Source organism: Lonchura striata, chromosome 12 (assembly GCF_046129695.1).
Source record: "Lonchura striata isolate bLonStr1 chromosome 12, bLonStr1.mat, whole genome shotgun sequence".
NCBI lineage: Eukaryota > Metazoa > Chordata > Aves > Passeriformes > Estrildidae > Lonchura > Lonchura striata.
The window spans coordinates 14,787,743-14,813,336 of NC_134614.1; the positions used below are offsets into that span (position 1 = coordinate 14,787,743).

The window sequence follows — 25,594 nt, forward strand, 5'->3', positions numbered from 1 at the left end:
GTTTCTTTCATGTATCAATATTCAGTAAGATCAGCCAATTTGGCATGCTGGGGTGAAAACACAGCCACCAGCCAAGGTAAAAAACTGAAGGGCTCTGAAATGAGGTGTTGTTAAACTGAGAAGGTAACTTGGGCTTGTTTGTAGATTCTCTGTGTCTATGTAACATGTTGTAACTGACACAAAACTTGAATAGCAATCAATGTAAGTGGGTCAAAAATAGCATCCACACCCTCCCCAGAGTCCCGGTTGTTGCTCCCAGTATCACTGCTCAGCTGTTAGCTGTGGCCCAGATTAAGCAAAAACTCTGTAACCTTACCTAACTGAGTGTGAATTCAGCAAAGCTTTCAGGCTTTTGCTTATCTTCAGTGTATGCTTAACTTAGTAAGTATAGAAACTCTTTGTTAAATAAGGCTTTTAAACCTGCAGAGAGCTGATAAAAAAATCGGAGTTTCACCTGTTTTATCCTGTTTGCCAAGTGCTACAGATAGCTGATACTCAATGTGTAGATTGTTGCAACTATTCAGTGGCCAAAACTCAGAAGTGTGTCAGTAAGTTAAAGGTAATCTGTTATCTCAGTGTTCCCAAAGCAAAGTTACAACACATTTCTGATTAACATAATTTGTTTTAGGAATTATGATTCCCTGGAAATATTGTCACTCCAAAACAAATGCACTCTGCAAATTCTCTGAACTTCAGCTTGTTAAACTGCTCATGGAGAACAAAAAGTACCAGTCAAGACAAAGTGTTTGTGACAAAACTTTGCACAACAGGGCAATAAACTCCAGTAAAAGATAGGAAAAGATATTTTCTCTATTACTCAGTTTGCATTTTTACTCGAGTATAATAGGAGTATAACCATTTTATGTCAACAATTTACAAAGAAACCTGTTCTGAAAGTGAGAACTTGCATGTAAATTGGGTACATCTAAATTAGACTGAATACAGAACACTCCTAAAGGTAGCTTTTGGTTAGAGCTAGCCAAGGAACACAGAAAAGAGTTCACAAATATTGAAAGGAAAAACATCCCTAAACTTCAGAGACTCCTCCCTCCATAGCTCATTGTACAGGAGTATTCTGGGGATAGCTTGTTTATTTGGGTTTGTACTTTGCAGGAAAGTGGTCCCCAGTTCTTACCCAGAACATGATATTGGATATTCTCCTCTTAGAGTGCAAAACATGGCCAAGTGTTTTGCTGAACAAGGAAGGACTTATAAATGCACTGGACGAGGCCTACACTGCAGCTCTGGCTTCAGTAGGTGTCAGGGATTCTTTACATTCTCTTGCTCATTTACATTAAGCAAACAAACAAAATTACCAAACCATGAAGCCCACAAACTATCTATGTAGCCAGGCTACGTAATCACAAGTTCCCCTTTTGGTTACTTTTATCTTCCTCTTCACTCACTTGCCTGTATTGCTGCTGATCTTTATTAAGCCTCACATTCTACAAACATTTATGCACATGATTTACTTCATGCTTTTAAGCAGTTGCAGAGTGTTCAGTAGGTGTTAAATAGAGAATGAGCTAGAACACAACAGAGCTGCAAATCTGCACAGATCAGACTAAACCCAGTGAAGTTACAGCTGTGAAGAAGGTTCAGTACATGGGGAAGAGTTTGCAGGGTCTTAGCTTGTAGGGTCTACTAGAGCTGGCATTTGTGTTTGTGCAGCACCTGGCACAAAGGGACTCCAAATCTGACCAGGATCCCTAGGTCCCAATACACTGCAAGTAATGAACTGTTCCAGGGACTATAATTAGGCACCAAAGAGCAAGAACTCAGAGTTCACAAAGACTCCAGCATGTGGTATTACCAATACATCTGCTGACATTGACATCTGTAGATTGTTCATTCAAACACTGCCTGATTTGGAATACTAAAACATTCCTACCACCCATCAGCTGCTACCTGACCTCTTTAAAATAAACTTTCTTAATGGGCATGTGCCTGGATCACCAAAGAGACTATCAAACTTGGCACTGCAGAGGGAAAGCCAAGCCTGGTGCTAGTGATGGCTCTGCATTCTTACTCTCAGGCATCCTGTCATCAGGTCAAGGTTGTGGCACAGTGACATGGGGCATGAGCTCCCTGCCTACACACTGCCTGTCCAGCATTTAAATCATCATTATTCCGGGAATTTGTTGCACACCATGGTACAGGGGTACACATAACATCAACTAAAGGAAAAGTGAATGGCTATAAGCACTTTGTCATGGCTTCAGTGGATATTCAGCAGTGAGAACAGTGTGCCAGGCTGAGGGGCCCAGCCAGCAGCTGGCAAAGCATGGTTTATGCAGCTTTGTGAGCACAGACTATGCAAATGTATTCAAAGGATGTTCTTGAGGCAAATTGGTTGGAGCTAAATTTGCCCAGATGCTCTTGAATCTGCTTATTAGAGTCCTTAGCTTGAAAATTAGCTGGAACTGATGAGTCAAATCAGAGCTGACTTTAGGATCCTTTCATATTAAGGAAACCACAACCAGATTAAATGTGTGCATGTCTATGTAGCATGGAAATTCAGCTCTCGATGTCTGATCCCACTATTCCCAAGATGGGGGCTTCACAATGCTTAATATGTGGAAAGCTCCTGGAGAGGCCTGGGCAACTATTTTGCCTTGAGTTTTTAGGTAAAGAGAAAATAAAAAAATCGTTTTCTCTTCCATCATGGCTTTTGATTTTTGTACCTGCATCTCATTTTGCCTGCAGAGGCACTCCCTGGCAGTGAACTCATGCCTTCCCACTCCTACATGTTCCATTACCAAAGGTGAATAATCAAGACAAATATGAAGAATGAGAGAAGTATGTACTCGTTTACTCAGATAATAAATGTGAAAGATGAAATCATCTTAATGCTGAACTAAAAACAACCACTTCAGGATCCTGTTATGGTAGCAAAAGATAGTGGAAGAAGGTGGGATTGTGTTGTGACAATGACAGTGGTAATTTTGTTTACTTGGATGTCTTTCTCATATAAGAAGACTATTAAGGGAAACTATTGGAACTTTTCTTTCACCTGAGCATTGACTTTAAGAATGAAAACTGTGTCCTGAGCAGGGGTTTAAGCCAGTTTCTCCAAGACAACTAGTAGCAAGTATCTGCTTGCCCAGGGGGCATTTTCACAGATTGACCATACGTTCTCCCCATTTGTGCCACCTCTGCAGGCGCTGGCAGAGCTCCAGGGCAGCAGCTCTGCCATCACCCTGCCTCCATCACCCTGTGTCAGACACTGGCTGGAATCAGCCTTGCCCTTGTGGCAGCTACACTGTGTCTGACCCCTGCCTGGGTGTACAAAGGTGGGAAAAGGGTGGGCCATTTCCTGTGCTTAAACAACTGAGCACTGTTAGCTCAGGGACAATTGAGCCTCTGGTGTTTATACTGTCTTTGTCTGGATAAACTGTATGGACACAGTTCCAATGCAGCCACCAGGAGATTTTCTTGCTGATATTCATGGTGCCAGCATTCCACCCTTAATGTGTATTTTGGGCATCCCCATCTTGAATCAATACCTTGAGCCTCTTAAAACTTCATTGTGGTTATGTTTCGATGTATTCTTTAATATTTTTCTTTTACTGAGGAAACCAAAGCTGAACAGAGTTTCATAACATATGGTCTTCTCCTTGCTCTGTAGAAGGTAAATGTCACCTCGCTGTGATGCATTTAGTCTACTCAAGTATCCTCAAAGAATTTGACACCAGGGATGTCCTAAGGGATTGGCCTCCCAATGCCACCTTCTGGGATTTGAGCCCTTAGCTCAATGTAAAGCTTCAAATATTGCTGAGGCAGACAGAGATATTCAGTATCTCACACTTCACAGAACCTGGACACATTTTGCACACACCAGCTGTGTGTGTAAGGAGCTGGGGTTAAATCAAAGAATTTCTCTTCCAGCCTCCAGCTTTTCTATCTGTGTCGCAATGATTGGCCTCCAGCTGTGAGGAAATACAGAAAGCTTCTTATTTAATAAATTTTGAGTAATCCTAAAGAAGCCAATTCCTCCCTCCCCAAAACAGCACAGTCTGCATTCTATCAGAAATATCTTCGTAAATAGCACCAGAAACTGAAAATACCTTTCTGGTCTCATAGGCTGGAATAGGACTTAAAGTATAGTTGCATTGGCATTCAGTCCATATATATTTATCATTTCTTCCTGAATTCTTCCCTGCCTTCTTGATGGTGTGTTGGATCTGCTAACAGTGGAGAAGGTCCTGTAGAGGTCAGACCATCTTGTACTCAGGAGATACCAAGAGTTGGGCCTATTTGGATATTTTGCTTGCCTTTGCATTCAGTTTGCACATCATCTTGGTATAGCATGAAATTTTTCATCATGAAAAATGTTGGAGCAAAAAGCTTAGGGAAACTACAGATGTAATATAAAAACAAAAATAAGCCCTACCAAAAAAACAAGTCCTGTATTTGTCCATAGAACTTACTGACTAAAAGATAATGGTATAGAAGGTTCCTGGATTTATGGCTCCTCAAAAATCCTTTTCTTCCTCAAAGGCAATTATACTCCTGAGAAAAAGTCAGATGCCAGATCAAGCCCTGGCATCTTTCAGTGGATTTTTCCTAAAATCAAGAGGTTTTTCCAAGCCTGGTGGTTTCTGATATTATGATTGATGTTTATTAATTTGTCCTGTCTTCCCATGGAACTGGCAATGGCTGTTATTTCTGTATCCAATACCACTGTTATGTCTCTCACTCTAATCTAGCTACTTATATGGTCTCCACCACTGCATATCCCAAGAATTAATTAAAAGTCTGACATATCCCAAGAATTAATTAAAAAACCTACATAAAGCCCTTAGAACAATAACAAACTCTCCCTCCTTCCAGCCTTATCCTAGGCAAGAGTCTCGAGTTTTTGAGCTCATATGGGTGTGAGTAACTTACTGAGGCAAAGTGAATTGGAGAAATGGGTCCTATCTTCAGCTGGGAAAAGTGTGAAAGGCTGGCACAGGAGGAGCCACAGTGGTGACCTAGGCTGCTACAAGAGTTTGCCAGGACTAGATGTGCTTTCCCTAGATTTTCTGGTCCTTGGCCCTGGCTCAATAGTATTTTCTGTGATTCCTGGAATCTGGCAAGTCATAAAATTTTTGAGGGGCAGAGGGCAGACATGGGTTTTCCTTTATACAAAGAGAAGTACTAGTTTTGCCTGGAGATGAACTGCCCTGATCAGCTGCCACTGGAGGTGTTGCTTCTATTTCTTCTGACTGCATTTGGATCAAAATCAGTGTTTCTGTGTGTTTCCTCTCCATCTTTGTCTGGGGATTGTTGTCTGTTATTGCCTATAAGACAAAATTTCTCCTGCAAATTCAATCTCTGTTTTAGATAGCTTTCTCTCCAGAGGTTGTAAGTAGTTTATAATGGCTTGTTGGGAGCCTGGTCTTACCTATAACCCAGTTTCTGTGCTTTGCAAAGGCAATCCAGGGGAAAGAAAGGTTTATGAGTCTGTGGGTCCAACAGCCTTGGGAAAGAGGGCAAATCCCATGTGCTTGAGATGGTCAAGGTGGTGGTGAAGAATTAAGTGCATTAAATCCTATGTGAATAAGAACAAGCTGAAGCTCTTGCCAAGAGCTCTGAATCCAAGAACAGCAAATGGAAGAATTACCAATGTATAAAAATACAAATAAACACATACCAACATTAATTGGAGGAGCATGTCCTTCTCACTGACCTCAGTCCATGTGACTGTACCTCTGCTGTAAGGGACATGAGCCCTTGATTTCTCTGTAACCAATAGACATTTCCAGCTGAGGGATTAAACTGCACGTGAGGAAATAATTGAGTGCTGGATGGCATTTTTCACACACCTCTTTTTCAACCTGGATCGATTAAAAAAATATCATTATATCTCATATTTGTGCTAGAAATGAAGCGATTTGCGTACTTGCAGGAATGAGATACAGTTGTCTCAGAAGTTTTTGTTGGCAATAGAACAAGCAGCTGTCAACGCTTCAGCCTAGAAGTAGATGCAGCTCATTAGGACAGTTGGATATCATCAGATTAGCTGGGCTTGGACATAGGGTGAGACAGGAAAACATATGACAAGAACTGGCATCACAAAACCTCCCCCTTCAGAAATACTACCTCAAAACCAAGGAATGTTGTGGTTGATCACAGCCAATATCAATACAATATATCCTAGTTTAAGGGCAGACTTGCCAAGTATTTCAGCATGGGTTTCAGTGCCCCTGGTACACATAAAGTTACAGCATTGGTTCTGGATTATTTACTGGGACTCTGGTAATGATGTTCCTGGCATAGCACTCCTTGCAAACACGTACTTTGGAGGAGTTCCCATACATTTTTTTATTGTCCTCTAGAGCTGTGGTGGCAAGCTGTGTGAAATCTATCCAGAAAACTGGAAGAAATCAAAATTAAAGGGAAAAAAAAAAACCAAACCCGATTAAAGATGTCAAAGCCTTTCTTGCGTGGACCTAAAACAAGGTCTAAAATCAAAAGGATATGTGTTGACTGTGTAAGAGTCATGGGGGAGGGAGTTTTAGATTTTATTTCAGTGCCCCTAGAGGATTGTCTGATATATTCTGTACAGTTTGGGGACCAGAAAGATGCTTTCAGACTGAAAGCAATTCAAAGATTAATAAAAAACAAAAGTAACAGCAAAAAATACCTGAGTGGCAGCAGGGAGTAATCTTTGAAGAAAGCTTAAACAGATTTGTGTCAGGTGACAGGTCAAGGTGACCAAGACCCTCAGCAGTACTCCATGGATATGTAAAAATATGTAAATGGCAGCAGGCAGGTGAAGTGTTTGTCAGCAAGCATTGCCATTGTTTGTTTTTGTGTTCAAAAGCTCTTTTTTCTAAGCACACTTCTCTTTTCAGAGCGTGAGCTTTAGCTTTGCAAGCCAAGTAGCAGGGATGCCTTGTGTTTCTTTAGGACTTTTCATCAGATGATCCCCAAATGCTTTAAAAGGGTGAATTAAAGGAGCTTCACATTTAGAAAAAAATATAAAAGGATTAATTTCTTTCTTCTAAAATGCAGTCAGCTCTAGTATAAAGTAAAAAAGGACCTGGTTTATCCAGTGGGTGAGTTCCTTCTCCCTTTACATTGCTTCAGACTCACAAAGGATTCGTTACCCAACCTGACTTCCTGTCTGGGGACACTTTGAGCAAAGGAAAGAATGGCTCCCCACTCATGCAGAGTGTGCTGCAGCAAGCAGCACCAGGAATAGAAGTTATATCAAATTAAAACATAGGGGAGGAATAAAAGAGAGAATTGCAATTTCCTTGAAGGGTATTAGGCTTGATCATCGTAACTGCTGCCTCCATTCTTAATGGCAGTGACGATGTACAGACATTTGTGTGATTTCTCTGCTGAGCAGCACCTCTGCTTACTCAGTACTGATTTGGCGTTGCTAGAGCAACACCAAAACCACTTCCTATAGAGCGTGGATGTGCTCTGCAGGCCTCCCAGGCCTTCATGGTTAGCAGAAGTTAGGAAACTTCACAGAGGAAATACAATGCAAAGTACTAAGAGATGTGGAAACCTTAAATAGGGATGTCAATTCAACCACTATTTAGTCGATGCTAAGGGAAAATAGGAGCATGATGGCCTTCGAATCTCTTTAAGGCAGCTTTTAGTCTGTTAATAATCAAGAGGAGATTGCTTTATAAAAAAATAAACAATTTTGATTTTATTTGAACAGCTCCCTTCAAATATTATTTTTGTGCACACTAACATGTGAGACCCATGTGACATTGTTTTAAACCTTATATTTGTATTCAACTCATTTAGTTTTCATTACTGACAAAATTTCAAATGCCAGAGGACATACAAAACCTGCTGGGTGATTCTGGTGTTGGAAAAATTTTAATGATTAAATACTTTATTAATTGCTTCTATTTTATCTGATTCCTGGCTATTGCCACAGGAATCTTGAGGGCTTTGCAACAAGGAAGATCTGTACTCCCTAAATTATAATTTCTGGGATTATGCTAAAGCACCATGTAAAAATGAGTAATAATTATTATTCATCCAATTCTGTCTTTCAAACATATCTGATTGAGAAAAAGCAAGGAATTCACCTCTAGGATTTTTACTAATAAAACCCCCAACTACTTCTGTAGAATTTAATTACTTCTCAGCTGGTGTGATCCTGGGTAAGAAAGTTCAAGGTCTGCCTAACCTGGAGATTTTTCTCCAGTATGCTTCCTACTGAATTGGGAATTGTTTGAGTAGTGTTTGTGCTAAAAGTATTCCCAATGCTTTTGATGTTGAGCTTTTGCTTGTTGGCTGTTGTGTGTCCTTGGCTGTAGCAAAAATGCAGCAACTTCTCCTCATTTCCCTCATATTCTCAGAACAACTGAGATTTTGGTCCATGCCTAGAGAATCATAAAGCCATGGACCATAAATTTAGGGGAGTGTTTCTACAGGCACTGGGGATGAAATTACTCCTGGAATATTGAAGTTATTTAAAATTCCATCTTGCTAGAAAGTACTGGCAGCCTGAAAGAACAAAAAAGCACCAGACAACTTGAGAGCCTCACACATAACAAAAGATTAGAAGAATGGCTTTTGAGCCAAAAGACAAGCAGTGATTTTGACATGAGCACAAGCATGGAGGTCAACTACAGAAACACAGCAGAGATCTCATTTACTTTATAGCTGAATCAAGGGATGTAGTTCCTATACATTTATTCCCTGATCTAGATACAACATGGCTAAAATGATGCATTGTGTAGCTGGGCCACAGCGGGGCCAGAGTCCCACACAAGCAGCAGACTAAACAACGTGCCCTGGCCACAGCACCTCCTTGGAGAGCACTCCAGAGCAGGGGCAGCCAGTGGTTGGCAACTACATCTGGTAACCATGTCCCCAGGCACCAACACACACAGGGAGTGTTGGGCTAATGTAGGACATTGTTGCAGAAAAAATGTCCTTTGACTATTAGGCAGCAAATTCCAGTAGTGTGACTGGCTGGGAGGCAGGTACCCACAACAGACCCACTGCCAACAGCTGGGGAGTGCCTAAATCTAGATTGGGCAAAATATTAGAGACTATGCAAACTCTGCAGTGGCTCAGCACAGACAGGCAGACAACTGACTTGTGGGATGCTGGAGGTCTGCAGAGATCTCAATGGATCTTGGCCTTCTCTTCATCTCTGATTGCTGCCCTGCCAGCCTTGGAGTGCATTATTGTTTATTACCCAGAGGGGATAGCTGAATTCCTTCTACAGCAACAATATTTTTTTGTGATGCCAATGCCATGACCTTTATTCATGAAAAACAAAGTACAAATGGGGAAAGCAGGGTGGAGCTCTGTCAGAAATGTGATGTAAACAGCTACAAAGATGTGGCTGTGCTCCTCCAAAGCCATTTCCCACCAGGTAAGGATCAGAGCAACAGGCATTGCAAACACAGCCGAGATCCTATCTGATATTTTGTTAAGCTAATTGCCTATACCTGACAGCAAGGCTTAATAAAAATTGACAAATTGAACTTTTGGTCAGATTAGACAACATCAACAACAATAGTTTCCAAAGGATTTACGGAAACAAAATCCCGTTCCAGGTATCTGCTGACATTTTAAAAAAGCCATCTTCTTTTCTAGCATTCATGAAAATAACATGAACAATTCAGTAGGAGAAGAGTTCCCATTTTGTTGTGGAAACAGTCTCCGCAGTACCCTTGAAAATTCATCCTGAGGCAAGTTTGAAATAATTCATGCTTTTGCTCTTACAAAAATATCTTCATGTTTAGAGCAAACAGCTGTTTTGCTGGTGGAAAACAGCAGAAACATGACCTGTATTTAACCTGTATCTTACTGGGAGAACTGGGAGTTTAGTCTCCCAGTAGGGATGCAAAATTCAGGCAGTGACACATGTAAAGACTTCTGGGGTGGTATGAGTTCAGCTTGAGGGGAAACCTGAGTTGAAGCCAGGTGGGGTGGCCATGTGGCAGTGTCCTCTGCTCTGGCTGGAGGTGGTGCCTGTGTCCTGAGCTCCAGCAGGCCAGGGGATGTGCCCGATAGATGCTGTACCACTCTCCATACCATTTCACAGGTCCTCCAGAGGCACTGGATGGAAAAGCTCCTGGGGTCCACCACACCCTCCACTGTGTGCCTCTGCTCCATGACTTCTTCAGCTCTGCCACCAGGCAGTCCCAGGCCCTGCTGCTCAGGATGATGCCTGGTCACTGCCACAGCCCAGCCTGGCCATGCAGCTCCTCCATGATGCCAATGGCCTCCAGCAGCCCTTGCTATGGGGCAGCAGGGGTCAAGGGTGTCTTTGTGAATGCCAAGGGCATCCCAAACGCACTTTGGCTGCTTCACAGTTTGCTGGGATATGCTTCCCAGGGAAAGATGGGAGTATAGGGGCAAGTTTTCACACTTCTCTCCATGAACTTCATAAGCCAAACAGACAGATTTGCAGAAGTAAAAAGGAGAATATTTGAGGATTTTGGCTGACATAGAGAGTAAGAGACAATTGCTCAGTGCTACAGGCAGCTTGTGACCAACTGTTGACAAAATATTAACCATTTGTGGCTTATTTAATAATAAGTGATAATATTGGACTTTGATACAAATTAGAGCTGACTAACATTGACCAAAGAGATTTAGAGGCCCAGGTCTGGATCGTCTGTGCTTCGTGCTGAGCCTATTCCACCCTCTCCCCTTTCCCAACCTTCTCATGTACAGACAACGAAGCGGGATTGCTCTGGCTGGGACAGATAGGCAGGAATTGCTCTCTGCAAGGATGCACTGCTGGGTTGGTAGTATTGCAGCACCCAGATAAACTTTACAAAACAAGTCTCTGCCCAGGTTGGGACATAAGCATCAGGTATCCCAAAAGAGAAATACAGGGATGCCACGGTGAATATTGCTGAATTTATTTTAGGCCACGGAGATTCCGGCTGAAAGATCACTTGGGAGCATGCCAAAGGTCCAGAAAAGGTAACTGCTTGGGCAGGATCAAGGTCACCCACGCCTGAGAGCCACTGGCGTCCCCTCAGTGACACTGCTACACGGAGCAACGTGCTGCCAGTGGAGGTGGAAGCCCAGGCATCTCCTCGGAGCACGCGGGAATGCTCGGAGTGTTTGTGGCGCGGCGGTGCCAGGGCACGGCGGGCAGGGCTGTGCCAGGCTGTGCTCCGCGGGCAGTGCGCGGATGCTGCCGCGGCACTCCCGCCCCAGCTCTGCCTCCCTGCCACCACCAGATGCAAGCAATTTGTTTTGCATTTGGACTGGTAGTCTGGAAAACCAAAGCGCTGTGTTTTTAAGTTTATATTATATGCTTGCTTTCCAGTTATGTTAATTAAAATCATGATACTGGATGAGTGGTTGCTGGATAGCTTGCAGGGTTCATTTTAAATTTCTTCTTTTTTCTAGATGCTCAGGCATTTGAAGCTCTTTCTCTGCTTGCAGTGCATTAATTCACTTAGCTAGATATTCCATCTGTTTGAAACTCATACAAGCATGCATTTGGGAATGGTTTTGTTTCTTACATTATTTTCTCCCAGTGTTTGCCTATATCTTCCAATGTAATTTGTCAGAATAAACGAAGTATATGAGGAGTGTATAATTTTCAGTTATACACTCCTCATAACTGTTTCAACATCACTTTGAGAGGGAAGGGAGCAGAGGGACCCATAAGCAAACAGAAAGAAATACGAGCATGTATGAATTCACTCAAGTGATCACTCTTCTTCTTCTTTGGTGAGTTTAATCCATCAGTTTTCTGGAGCCATTGTGTAAGTCATGAAGGCTCAACTGCCTCCACTGTACATTTTTGGACTATTTTCCACTGTGATCTCTACTGTCACCTGGGATGTGCTTAGACCAACACTGCCAGCTCAATAATCAGCTCCAAATGGAAATGGAAGTGGTTCTGCAGAGCAGCCTCAGACTCTGTTGACCTTTTATTGCTTTCAGAGTGGGTCTGCCACAACTTCTTCCCTGTCTCCCAACTCACATCTCCTGTGGCTTCCCACATTCCATATCAACTTTGCTGATCCCATGCAACAATCTTGACTTGGCAGGATGTGTTGTGCAGGCCGTGCAGCAGCAGAATATTTATCTGCAGCATGGCAGGTGTGTTACTAGCAGGGAAAGAGGCATATTCACCATGTGCATCATCTCCAAGCACACCTTGTGCTACTGGAGCAGTGCTAACAGAGCACTTGGTCCAGTGAAGGAACATCACTTAAACTGCCCAGATGTGGAGCTTTGCTTCCAGGACTGAAAACGTTGAGTGTGGACATGTGCAAGGATGGGTCAACATTTGCAGCGTTTGTTCTGGTCTGCAGACAAAGCTTGGAGTCACTCAGCAAAGTTCACCCATGCTTCACCACGCACAAGTGAACATCACCTGAGCTCAGCAAAGCCTTTCTATGCAAATCCCAACTGCTCTGCATTGTGTCAAACAATGACTCCAGAATTAGATCCTACAAGATGTCTTTTTTTATTTTTTTTTTCCCTTTTAGCAAGTACAATCAGTGACTTAGCCTTTTCAGGGCTTATATCTTGGTTATTAATACTACCATTACCTTCTTTTGGAAAATTGAACTCATGTGATAGAGGACTTTTATGTGTCAAATTCTGATGCAGAAATTCTGGTATGAGTGCTTCTGTAAAATACAGAAGTGGAAAATTGAGGTTCTATGGTAGGAAATTATTTACTTGGGTGGTTTGTTTAATAAATTGTATATGATTGGGCCAGCAAAGAATAATACCAACATCAAAAAAATCAATTACCTGTTGATCTTGTCCTGTTTCTGGCAAATTTAGGCAGGCATTGCAGGATTTTATAGCAAATGTTATGTAATAGTTCAGGCAAAAAAAATATTAAAATAGATAAGTTATCATATATCTAGTACTAGGTAATCAGATTAAAAAGAAAAAAACAAACAACAACTGGGAAGTGCAATAATTGGATTTGCTAATGCCACATAAATAAAAAGATGAGTACATATTTGGATTGTTTCACAGGGCAAGTGCCACAGAATTTTCCCTAGGGAGCATTCCTCTACTGGCAAAGTGTGGTCAAATGCAACAAACAAAGCTTTTTTGTCTTTAATTATTGTGATTCTGTTTAAGAATTAGAAGACGTCAATTTTAGCATGTGGAATGCAGTTGGGAAAGAAATTTGGTTTCCTGAATTTTCAGTGACTGACTAAAATTCACACACATACTGCCTATTTTAATTTAAGGAAAAAGGATTTTGTTTCTTTATCCTGTTACATAACCCTGGATCTATTCTCCCTTGAACACACAAGTATGATTATCATTAATCTTAAAGGGAAACAGTTGTCTTTCAAAGTCCTTTCTGAATTTCTGAATTTTTACCTTTTTTTTAAGTTAGATCCCAAATGACTGAATATGAATTGAAGATGAAAGTACATTGTTTATTTTTAATTAGATTACTTTAATCTCATTTATACATGGTTCTTCTACTGTTCTTCCCATCAGCAATAGTGAAGAAAAAAACCATTGTTTTAAAGTGACTTCCAAAATACAAAACATACGGTTCATACAGCATCCAGCAGGAGACAGACTACCTGTTATTGCTTTTTTAGCTCATTTTTATGAAACTGGCTGGCTTTCAGTTCAGAGACATTCTTTAATAATACTTACATTTTTCATTCTATAGTGCATTCCTCTCAAGGATTTTAAATTGCTCAGGAGATCTTGAAAATCCCAGTGAAAACCTTTGGATATATGAGAGGTTTTTATTTTCAGGTAGCTGACTCTCAGTTAACTTGAGACAGTCACTTTTTTCAAAAGCCAGCGTGACCACTTTGGTTCCAGGCTGTTTGGTTCCCTCTGTGTTTGCCCCTCACTTTAGGAATCAGCCACTGTAAAGTAACAGGCATTTCCAAACTCAGAAAGGACCAGTCCAGCCTCTCAGCCCTTCTAAGTGCCTTAAGTTAATTTGTAATTAGCTTGATGTAAGGAAAGGACCAGTGCAGGCAATCGCATAATGGCTAGGCAGTCTCAAATATAAGCAAAATAGGCCAGTCAGAGCATTAAAACAAGAGAATTTAATGCCAACTGATTGCTTTGCAAGCATTCAGGCATTTCATTGCCTTTGTGTTTGACTTGTAAACTGGGTGCAGAGCTCTATCACTGGCAGATAGTGATACCAAAAACACAGGTCATGTTTTGGTTTCTGTTTGATACCTTATTTATATATGATTTACATGGATAAACTAAGAAAAATAAACTGTCCAGGCCATAATTTCATCTAAAATAAAGACAAACTAAAATTACAGCAAATTAGTGGATTGCATGGATTAGTGAGATATCCTGGCATGTAACAGCAATAGCAACAATTTTTTCCCCAATTTAGTAACGCTTAAAATCTGCAATCCAGAGTCACTCCATGATATGCAAATCCCTTACAAAATTTGCTTCCCTTTTTCAGGCTCAGGATCCTCTGCTATACAGGGAAACCCCAAAGACTGACTCAGTATCATTTTGTATTGGAAATTAATGTATAGAAAATCATTAGTGCAATGGATTTATTCAGACCATCTTTTTGCCATTCTTGCTTACACAATCCTTTACAGACAGTGCTGTCCATTTCTCTCCTATATTTCTCCTGGACTTCATGCCTGGATGAACTTTGGTTTTTTTAATTTTAATGTTTAATCATAAAATCTTCCTAATCCCTGCAAAATCTCCTCTTTGTCCATGACCCATCTTGGTCCTGAGTCCATAAAACATCATCTTCCCTCTAGCAGCCAAACAATGAAAACAGGGCTTCTCCTGAAAAATGAGGAAATATTAAATAGGTTACAATTTAAAAATTAATGAAAATTTGCTGATTAGCATATTTTAGGTCCTGGTGTAATATCCCTCCCTCCACCTCACCTTATGGAAACCTGAATTAGCTCTGTCATACCCTTGGGTTAATATTCATCCATCTGAAATCTGGCAGTCACATCCCTGCCCCTCAAGACCTCTCTACCCGGGTGCAAATACAGTGAATCTCTCCTGACTTTCATGCCATCTCAGTAGATTTCCACACGTTGTAGCCAAGCTGGGGATTTGGCCCAGTGTCTTTTTTAAACCCTGTGACCCAGACGTGGAGATTAAAAAAGAGTTTATGTTATCGGATTAAACAGATACAAGAGGCACTCGCTGTATCAGCATCCAACACCTTAAAACTCCAGCAAGTACATCAGCATGGTAATGGCAAAAATAGTCTCTGAGAAAGAGGGAGAACTCAAAGGAAGGTGATGGCAAACCCTTCCTTTGGACTGGGGTGCAGAAACCTGCCACTGTGACTGGTTGCCAAAGCAGCCACAGGGATATGGTATTCTGCTTGCTACAGCAGATACAGGATAAACTCGAGGTATAAAAGTCATTTGAACTCCACCTACCTGTAGCCAGAGTGATTTTGGCCTTAGTTAGGTTTGGGTAAATGTCTTCACAGTGGGGTTTATAAGGGGTTAGGCTTGACTGCGTTACAAACTGCATCAGCAGACACTGAAATCAATAAAGCTGCAGAAGCAAAAATTTTAACAGATTGAAAACAGACCTACATGAAAAGGATAGTAATGTCAGGCACCATTTGTATGCTTAATAATATACACATGCTTATGCTTTGTAATTTGGGCTCTAACTTGTGATTTTGGTTACATAAGAGTGGAAAAGCCAGAAGCACTAGTGCTGCTGTGCACCACTGCAGCTGAAGGCAGAGTTTGCCCAAATATTCATCAGGCACATTCTCAGAAGTTGTGTTGTCTCATAATGAAATAGCAAATAGCAATGTGCACATTTATGACACAAAAGGGCATTATTATTATTATTACTATTATTATTATTATTATTATTATTATTATTATTATTATTATTATTGGTTCCAGGTACTGCTTCTGACTTCAAAACAGCTTTGGCTGTTGGTCTTTTACCCCAAACATTTTATGTTTAAACACATAGAACAACCATGTGTTTTGTGTGGCTCACTTTTAACGAGTGAGGAGCAACAGAAGAAGAGAGAGCAAGAGACAAAACACAGACTGATTCCTCTAGAGAACTAGAGCAAAATATTCCACTGCTGTCAGTGGTACAGCTGTGCTGGCAGGATCCTTCACACAGACAAGGCTCCAGCCACTACTTACGTTTCACTGATGTGACTTGCTGGCTCCTAATCTGCATCTAGGCATCCTCACTGCAACCAAACAAGTGGCTGAGCCGGTGAGAAACCTTTTGCTTCACTCCCTAGTGCAGCCAGAGCCGCCTGTTTGTGGTCCCTCGTGGAGCCTCACAAAATGTGAGCCGCCTCCTGCAAAGGATGCCTACGAATCAAAGTTGCAGTACACAAGAAATCTGAATCAGAAGACGTAGGTGGCAGCACGGACTTCATCCTTCGAGTTTAAACGAGGCTGTTCAGTGGAGATATGTCATCAATTAGCTGTGCATGTCCTGTCTCTATCTGGTTTTCTTCTAAAAACCTACTCACGTTCCAAATCAGTCGGATACGGAAAATCACAGAGTGCATTGGAGTAAGGGAAAATCGGCTGCGTGACTGGCACAGGGTTTTTAGCAGCCTGTATTGCCATCAAAAGGTGTGCAGAATGGTGCAGCTTTTGCAAGAACTAGCTAAGGAAATCAGCTTTTTCTGAGACCTCCCTGGAGGCTGCTGTGATGGAATTTGATCCCCCCAGCAGCCTATAGGTTATGGGCCCCGGAGCTGGTTCCCCAGTAACTGCTGTCCTAGTTCGTGGTGTAGAAATTTAGCATCTTGTATTCGGGAAAACCTAGAGAGCAGAGGCTATTCACTCTCCTTTGGTCCATCCCTCCTGTACCCAGTGCAAGGTTAGACCGTGGGACTTCTGTGAAACACAGATGGCCCAAAATCTCCTTTTCACCACAACTGTACCCTCACAATGCAAATGGTATTCTGCAGTACAGAGGCTCTTACTAAGTCTTCAGCAGAGGTTATATGAAAATGCCGAGACACTGCCGCTGTATCCTTTCATTAAGAGAACCAGGGGGATGCAGGTAGGAGAGCAAGGACGTGTTTGAGTCATATACCCGTTCGCCTGCAGGGGAAGAGGACCGGCTTTCGGTTCTGTGAAACCCGACGCAAAACAGAACGTTGCCCTGCCCGTTTTCCCCGCCGATCGCCCCGGCCGTACTTTGTTCTCCCGCTGCGACCGGGACTTTGCGGAGCCGGGGATCGCGCTTTAGGCAGGCGGCAGGGCAGAGCAGGGACATCCCAGCCTCCCAGGCACCTGCCAGACCACGCTCCCGTGTTGCCTCCTCCAGCAGCAGACGGCTCCGGCACCAAACCTGTCCCCAAAGCTGGCAGAGCGGCACCGGGTCCAGAGTCCAGTCCCCTGGGGGGGCCGGGGAGAAAAAGCGGCTGCGGAGCAGCAAAACCAGGGCGCAGAAGCAGGGACGGGCAGCGGCGGTGACAGCGCGGTGGGATGCTTTTTCTGTGAGAAGGACACTCTTTGTGTAAAGACGAAAAAATAACGATTAAAAAAAAATGTACGAAAATGAGAAATACCGAGACGAGACGGGCGGCTGGGAGCCCTCGCTCGGCGGGCCGGGTCCCTCGGGCCGGCTCGGGGCGGCCCCGCGGCCGCTCCCGCTGCCCGCGGCAGCCGCGGGGGACGGCGGCCGGCCCGGGCGGCCCCCCCGGCCCCGCACCCGCCCGCCCCTCCCCGCCGGCCCGCGGCCGCCTGCCAGCCCGGGCTCCGCCGCCGTGTCTGCGGCATGGCCCCTCCTCCCCCACACCCCTTCCTTTAGGCTCCCCCCTCCCCAGCAAAGAAGAGGCCGTGCCGGTGTTTTTCCACTCAGCAGGATGGGTGATGCTCAAAGCTCCCTCATTAGACAACAGACACGAGAGGTCAGGAAGAAAGCGCTTATAAATTACCGTTTCCTCCTGCTCGGCGCTGCTAGTCGCGCCGCACCGCTCCGCCGGACGCGCCGCACCGCCGCAGGGGCGCAGCGGCGCGCAGGCACCGCGGCCAGCGGACACAGGTACCGGCTCCTCCCGGGCGGGACGGCGGGCGGGCGGGCGGTGGGGCTGCCGCCGCTGCCGCCGCTGCCGCCGCTGCCGCCGCCGCTGCCGCTGCCGCTGCGGTGGTGGCGGTGGCGGAGCGGCGCGGATCGCCCCTCGCAGCCGCGGCGAACAAAGGGGCGGCCGCTCCGCGCCCAGCGGAGCCGAACCGAGCCGGGCCGGTGGCGGCGGCATCCTTTGTCCGCCTCGACTCGGGGTGCCCTCGGGTGCGCTTTCCCTTCCCCCCTTCCATTTATGTATTATTTCATCCTTCTCCTTAAAGCCCCCTCTTCGCCAGCTCTCGCATTACCTCCGCGGTGTTTTTCCTCCCCAGAGGTTGTTTACCCCACACCCCCCCACACCTTGCGTTAACTTTTTTTGGCGATAAGGTTCTCAGCCATTCCCCGTTGGCGGCCCTCCAGCACATCGACAGCGCACGCTTCTCTCCCCGGCTATTTTTGCCCATTTTTTCTGCCACCCCTCCCCACTGTGCATTCTCTATCTGCCGTGCGCTAACCTCGAGTGAAGAGACTGGTACAGGCAATGCTACATCTGATGCTAATGGGCCTACCTGGTGGGTAATACCGCTGCTACTGCTTTCTTGTGATTTCCCTCGTTTTCTTTTTTATTCCCTTCATTTTCCTTTTATTTTGTGTGTTCTCGACGTGCTGAAATCAAAGTAGTGATGGGGCTTGGAAATAAAATACAGGGACTACACAGGGCATGTTACCAAGCTCAGCATGGTTTGAAGAGGTGATAATTCTGGGTTCGTCTGGGGGTAACTTGGATCCAAAATTCACCCACTGGCTTTAAGATAATGAATGCCCGTTGCTGCCTGGTATTATAGCAGGAGGTATGTGGGAGGACTCACAAGGTTTCCATATAAGAGCATGGGAGAATTTATTTCACCCAGGCGAAGAAATGTGCAGAGTATGTGTTATTTATGACACTGAAAGCAAGCTGTGTTGTTCTTAGGCAGCTCCAAGAGTGGCAAAACTTGGTATTTAGAAATTGTAGAAGCTGATTTCTGCTGTTTAATAAGAACTATGTTTAAAGGGAAGCAGGGATGAAAATAAAAAACAGGAAAAAGTAGTGGTAGAGGACCCAGATAAACACCAAGAAATACAACGCCACACTTATTCCAGCACAGTTTGTGCCAAGGTGTAAAAAGATGGAGGTTTTTGATGAGTTCCCATGTTTTTTAACCGTATTGGGAAAGGCATTAAGAAAATGTGCCGAGAGGAGCTGGTTACGTTGATAGTGCTATTTTGGTAACTGCATTTTTTTTTATTGCTTGCATGTGAAAATGTTTTGAGTTTTGGACTAGCAAAACAGCAAGGCAGTCCTGACGGGGACACATGTCATCAGCTGTGTAATTCAGGGCTCGGATGACAGTTGCTACCGGTTTAGGTTTTATGGCTTTAGGTTTGAGGGTAAATCAGCCCGTTAAAACCTGCTGCTGTGGAGTTTTGATGGGAGAGGCTTTGGTGAGAACTCTGATGGTTGTTGACAGCCGGGTGTTTACCTCTGGGTCTGCGTTCAGCCGAGCTGACTGCTTTCTGGCACTGCCTACCTTTGCCACAAGTGTTACGGAAAGGTTTCCTTGAAGGTTATTGGGGGTTTTTTTAAGCAAAATGTGTGAGCAGCTGAGGCAGCCAGCAGCGTGACAGTGACAGCGTCCCTTGCCCGGACCAAGCCGAGTCTGAAGCACGAGTGAGGAAGGAGGATGTCTGTGCTGCTCTCGTTAAACTGACATTGGAAACTTCATTTCTGGTACTTTCAGAGATAGTATCTTCCCGTCTCCCCTTCAGCTGTCTCTTAGGTAACATGCTTTGCATGTTCTCTTTTTGTCTTTTTTCTGTTTATTTGCCTTTCACCTCTGTCCCTTCCCCTTCCCACCTCTCCTGCCTCGGTGCCCAGCGCAGTTCCCACTGGAGGGCGGCAGACAGACAGACAGACACCTTTCCCCTGCCTGGGGCTGCCCGGGCACCCCGACCCGCGGCCACTTCTTGCTGACATTGATGAACCTGCTCCTTTCACCTGCGCTGTCGGGACTCCTTTCTCTCATACTTGCCAAAAAGCAGGAGGTTGCAGGTGGCATCGTGACACCTTTAGGCCCCGAGAAGGTGGATGTGTACTCAGGGGTGCTGCATCGAAATCCTGGGGCATTTGGTTTGTTTGCTTAAGGAATCTTGGTTTGGAATCTTTCAAATGCTACAGACTTCTGTTTTATTTTCTTTTTCTGTAACCGGAAACAAAATTTGGCATACGGCTCTTCATTGGTGGCTTCAAATGTGGAGCTTTTGTGTGGGTTGCCTGGAGCTTTCATGTCAGAGGTGAAATGCTGGGGCAATGGCAGGAGACCTCAGTCATGTGAAGTGCTGGCAGAAAAGAGGTGCCACATTGTCCTGGAAAACTAGGAAGACACTTTAGGTTGGCTGGCTCTTGCTGCAGAGTGTTTGGGAACTCTTCCATGCCTGAGTGGAGTTCTGTTTGTAAAGTCTTGGTGAGGATCTTGTCCTACAGCTAATCATTTCTAATATTTCAGTGAGGGTTTTTTAAAATCAATATTCTTAGTATATCTTAGTGGCTTCCAGCCAGGTCCTATGGGCTGGATGTTTCCAAAGAGACTCTTGAGCACTTTCCAGACAGTGATATTCCTAGGATTTTCATTAATGTGCATCAAGGCTTAGCAGCAACCCCCTATTATTTTAAATTTGTCCCTTCTATTTTCCAATGCCCCATATTTTTGTCCCAGTGGGCAGTGGGGCAATGTTGCACCAATGCCCCAATGGCAGTGCTGCCAGTTCCACCAGTAAGGGGAGTCTCTGAAGTGGTGCCCTACCTGGGGTTTTAATCATGTTGGCAAACAACTCTGAAAAGATTATGCTGATTAGTTTTTTATAAATTAAACCATATTACAACACTTAAAAATGGATGGGAAAGCCATGGTAGTTGTAGCCTTTTGTACGTAATGTTTATTTGATTGGTCATATGAACAAATTGTAGATCATTTAAGAAGTAAAGCTTTGAATAGATTACCCAGTCGGATTAGTGCCCTTGACTTCTTTTCATCACTAACTTAATGACCAGAATGGATCAGGGTTATTTATTTTAAAAGTAATCCTGTGTCTGCTCCAGTAAGAGCTCTATACACAGAACTAAAATTTATTCTAATGGCACTCTAGGGGGGCTGCTTGTAGGATTGGGTCCTTGGCCCTTGGAAGAAAAGCATGAGGATGAAAATACAGTGATTTGGTATTTGTTGAATCTCTTTCATACATACCTATTTAATTGAATCCTCAGCTGTTGTAGTGCCATGGATTTAATTGATTTGTGTGAGCTTTGTTTACATCCCAAGGCATGTAAACTTTATATTACTTACATAGTAGCTAATATTGATACAAGGTAATACAGAAGAAATTAATTGAACATTCCATTCTTCACTGCTCATTTTTCCCCAAAAACCTGCTGTTGGAAGGGCTGTTTTGCTGCCAGTCCATGACTCTGAAACCATGGCTGGTGTCCTGCAGCATCCTCTGTATTTCTGTTAGTTTCTTTTTTTTTTTCTCCAATGTGTCCAGATTTACACCAGCAAAAGGCCATTTAGTGCCAGCCCTAAACCCTGTTCCAGGAGCATCCGCCGACCCCAGCTGAGCTGGTGGAAGTGTGAATCACATGCCAGCAAGCTTCGGGTGGGTGGCAGCAGGGTGGCAGTCCCGTAGCTGCAGGAGGTGGCTGTTAGGGCCTGTTGGGAAGGTTCCCCATTTCAGCAGTTACTGGGTTTCCTGTTGTGGTTCTCTGTCACTCAGAATTGTCACAGCCTCAAAGGACACCTTCGCTGCTGTGGCTGCCCAGCCTGGGTTTGAATGCAGTCAGTGCTTGAGCCCTGCTGGAAAAACAACCCTGCAGGGCCAAAATGCAGTAGGAGGGTCCTGCTTCACCGTGTTGGTGTAAGTCCCATGTCCATAGGTAGGAGAACAACCCATACACTGAGCCATGGGGTTATCACTGAGCTGGAATGTAGTTAAAAGTTCTTTTTTTTATTTCATTTTTTGATCCAGATTACATGGCATTTGTATTTTATTTCACTGATGCAGTGTAATTGTCCTGCTATTTAGAGGGATATCTCCTGTGATGTTCTATATAGAATGATCTCCTGTTTTGACATTGGTACTACATTCAGTGTTTTGGTGTTCTTCAAATAGAAGTTTTTACTGATGAAATTCAGAAAATGCAGTGCATTATAGCATTGAAACATGTCTGACTTATTTTGCTGGACCCATTTTTTTCCTTTAAAATATTTTTTCCCTTTTCTTTTTCTCTTTTTTTTTTTTCCAAACAGGAAAAGAAAATACATTCAGCAGAGATTCTTCTTCATGTAAGTGTTATTTATGCTTGTTTATGAAATTTCAAAAAGGCTGAAAAAAACTCATTAAAACATTCAAATACTGAACAGTTACCATCTGTTTGTGAAATCAAGTATAGAGCATGTAAAAATAGGCTGCAGTTATACAGCAATAATGCTCAGCAACTGATGTCTTAAATCTGTCTGTGCAGTTCTTCTGTGTGTATCACCACAGAATTTAGAAAACGTTGCAAAGCACTTTGCAGACATTTAAGCAGCATGCCCATAAAGCTGGTGTGTAAATCCTGGAGGAATAATGTTAAAATGGTTTGCCCAAAGCAGAGGAGACACATAAGTGAGAGCTTGATTTTGCACCCCAGAGTCCTTGCTCCCCACATGCTGTGACAAAGTCAGCTTTTGTGCCTTGGATCCTACAGAATCCAAGTTTTGCCCATAGAGCCATTTGTTGTGTGCATGTGTATGTATGGTAAGAGAGAGTGTCTGTACGTGTACCTGGCCTCAAATAGCCTGTAGGTATTTCAGGCCTTCTCTACAACCTGTGGTGATGCCCTTTAAAGTAAGAGTAGATGCCACCAGCCATCGGTGGGTACTGTTGTAAAAGTTTGTGAAAGCATTTGGCTCCAGCCTGGCTCTCAGTCTGGGGGAGCCTGTTAAAGTATTCTTCATGGGACTGAGAAAGCTGCATGGCATAAAAACACAACAGGGTTTTTTTCACACCATCGAGCAACCTGGGTTTTTTTCGCAGATCTCAGCTTTGAAAACTGTTGAGTAGTATAGAAAGCTCTGCTCTGGTATTTCTTCCTAGTAAATAAATCTGATTAAATGTTTTACGGGGCTGCATAGATGAAGACTCTCATTGCCTTTATGCAAAATTAGCTTAGCAAGGAAAACGACTGCATTGTTCCCAATGCAGGTCCCGCTTCGCATAACTTCCGAGCATGTACTGTATCCAGTGGCATGGCAAGCCCACGAGCACTCACCTCAGGCTGCTCTCCCATAAATCAATTTTTTTTTTTTTTTTTTTAACAACATGTATCTCAGAATTACAGCACTCCATTATGCTTGCGTAGCAACTTGCTGGTTAATATGTAGCAAAATGCCGTGTGGTAACAAATGTTTTTTTGCTATTGTTGAGCTGGAATGTTAGTTCAGCTTCTAGATAAAAGTGGCTTGCGCAAGGCGTCCCGGTAGACCATGATTTCTGTGGCTTCTGTACAGTAGTTCTGTAGGCAACCGTGTTCTGCTCTTCCTCTCCCCTGTGCTTCCCTTCATCTTCCACGTGAGCGAGTGGTGGGCTGATGGAAAGGCAGGAGCTGGCAGCCCTTTGTGTCCTGCAAAACACCCGCGTGGGGTTCTTACGCCTGTTGCTAGTCAAGCATCTGTTGAAAACACTCTTTATTCTGGTTGTGTTGCTAGAAGAAACATTGTTAGATGCTTTATGTAATAGCTTTAAACCACAAGTGTTCTTTGGCTGGCTTTATGGATAAGACAATCTTTCAAAAAAAAAAAAAAAAAAAAAACCAAAACCAAAGAAATCCTGTACTAAGTGAAGGATACCCCACAAAGGATTAAAGAATCCTCCTTTCCTGCTGCTGGGAATCCCAGCTGAGACTAGGTTAAGCGTTATCTTTGAGAAGGTATATCATCATTTTTAAAAGGTAACAGAAGAAAAAAAAACCCAGAAGGTTTTTGAGTATGAACACTTTTAAAATTTGTAGCTCATTATTATTTCATTCCAGAATGGGAAATTAAAATCTTTTGAAAATCCTGTGAAGCATATGCTTCCCATAGATTATAAAGGGCAAATGGTGAAGCAAAAAACCCTTTAAGGGAAGAAGCTCCCAAACAGAGAAGAACCCAAACAGATGAACCCTACAGCAGTGACTGTACGGTGTCTGGAAATTGCAGAATAACCACGCAGATCTGGAGAGTTTTGCTTGGAGATTGTAGTATCCCAAAGAAAATTCCTAAGTCAAATACATACGCTCTAAAATGATTAATGGAAAGTCAGTGGTCCAGAGGCCATTTGCAGTGCAGCCTTCCATCACATGCTGTGGCTTTTCAACAGCTAGCAGCAAGCTTTGAGCATCAGAGCCTCTCTCCTCTGGTTCTGTGCATGAAATATTATGACTTTAACTCGATAACTCTGTTTGTGCCTGTCTGTGCATTGGCTTCCCTTGGCTTCTACAACAGTGGGAGTTTCCAAAAGAGAGTTAGACTCCAGGGATGGTCGTATTGAGGTGATAGTGAGATGGCAGGCTGGTGAAGCATCCAGGACAGGGATCTCTCCCAGGTCCTGTTCAGAGAGTTGACTCCTGTGGCAGTGAGTGCTCAGTGGGGATTAACCTCTCAGGATGGGGCTTGGGCCTGTCTCTGTGACAGGAGGTGACTACTTTGAGAAGGGGCTCTTTGTGATAGTAACCAGCCATATGTAGTTGTAATGATAAGAAAGTGACCATCTTATTTTAGTCACTTTGCGACAAATACTACCACAATTCATTACTTTCCATCAGTGCCTCATCCTATGGAGGAATCACCACTGCCCATCTACATTGAGGAGGGGACAGAAGTCCCGATTGGTGAGTGCAGTTGGGATGGGATTTGTTTAAGGGAGGGTATTAAGGGTACTTGGGTTTTATATTCCTCACATTTGTGTGTACCCGTTTGTCGTTGAAAATGGTAAGGTCTGTTGCAAATGTTTTGGGGATTTTATTTTATATTCTTCTTTATTTTCTATTTGGAACTGCTGAGACTTGTTGAACACTGCTAGCATTGGTTTTCAGTTAAGCATAAATCAAAGTACTTAATTTATGCAGTGACATTGAGAGCTTCTGTGCAGGATGTCTTAACACAAGGCTGAGAAAGACCATGAGTATCACAAGAAGTAGTTCCCACTTTGGCCTTTGACCTCAGTGTTGAGGTACTCAGCATAATCTGAGGTCTGGGTCAGTGTTTTTGTTCTTGCTGACACTCATGCCCAGCACCCAGTAGACTCACATTGTCCACACCACTGCACAGCCTGAAGAGAGGCAGAGAGGTTTGCCATGCTCCTTGGAGTGCTGCACACCCCTAGCTCTGAGCTCTGGTGTGGATGTATTGTCACTACCTGGATGTATAGGTTGAGTGCTGTTTTGGGGTGTTTTTTTAAATAGAGAAACAGTCTTGAGGATAACCCATAAAATAATGCAACTTAAAGATCAGTAAGTTGGACTGTGGTGATCTTTTTGGACAGTAGAAAGGCGTGATGGCAAAAT

The 25,594-nt window shown here is 43.6% G+C and overlaps 1 protein-coding gene and 1 long non-coding RNA gene across 11 annotated transcripts in view; one reads left to right on the forward strand and one right to left on the reverse strand.

The window, feature by feature from the left end:
* SLC6A6 (solute carrier family 6 member 6) overlaps positions 1 to 25,594 on the forward strand; it is a 93,468-nt gene that overhangs the window by 17,795 nt on the left and 50,079 nt on the right. For 2 of the 9 annotated variants that reach the window (XM_021531609.3, XM_021531615.3), the window contains exons 1-3: positions 18,080 to 18,545; positions 22,317 to 22,352; positions 24,854 to 24,919. The exons of 1 other annotated variant lie outside the window; for it this stretch is intronic. In XM_021531609.3, the coding sequence (XP_021387284.1) occupies positions 18,515 to 18,545; positions 22,317 to 22,352; positions 24,854 to 24,919 (133 nt within the window). In that variant the 5' untranslated portion in view covers positions 18,080 to 18,514. Of the gene's footprint in view, positions 1 to 17,710; positions 17,953 to 18,079; positions 18,546 to 22,316; positions 22,353 to 24,853; positions 24,920 to 25,594 lie in introns of those variants that run through there. 6 more of the 9 variants (XM_021531623.3, XM_021531631.3, XM_021531652.3 and 3 more) reach the window with 6 other exon arrangements.
* LOC110471393 (uncharacterized) lies at positions 13,978 to 18,298 on the reverse strand. Of its 2 annotated transcripts, XR_002465583.3 has the most exons (4): positions 18,282 to 18,298; positions 16,083 to 17,418; positions 15,342 to 15,462; positions 13,978 to 14,724 (listed from the first exon to the last, which is right to left on the reverse strand). It is a non-coding gene; the product is annotated as an uncharacterized LOC110471393 (long non-coding RNA). The 2 variants fall into 2 exon arrangements; XR_004148834.2 differs by lacking the exon at positions 18,282 to 18,298 and having other exon boundaries at positions 16,083 to 17,568.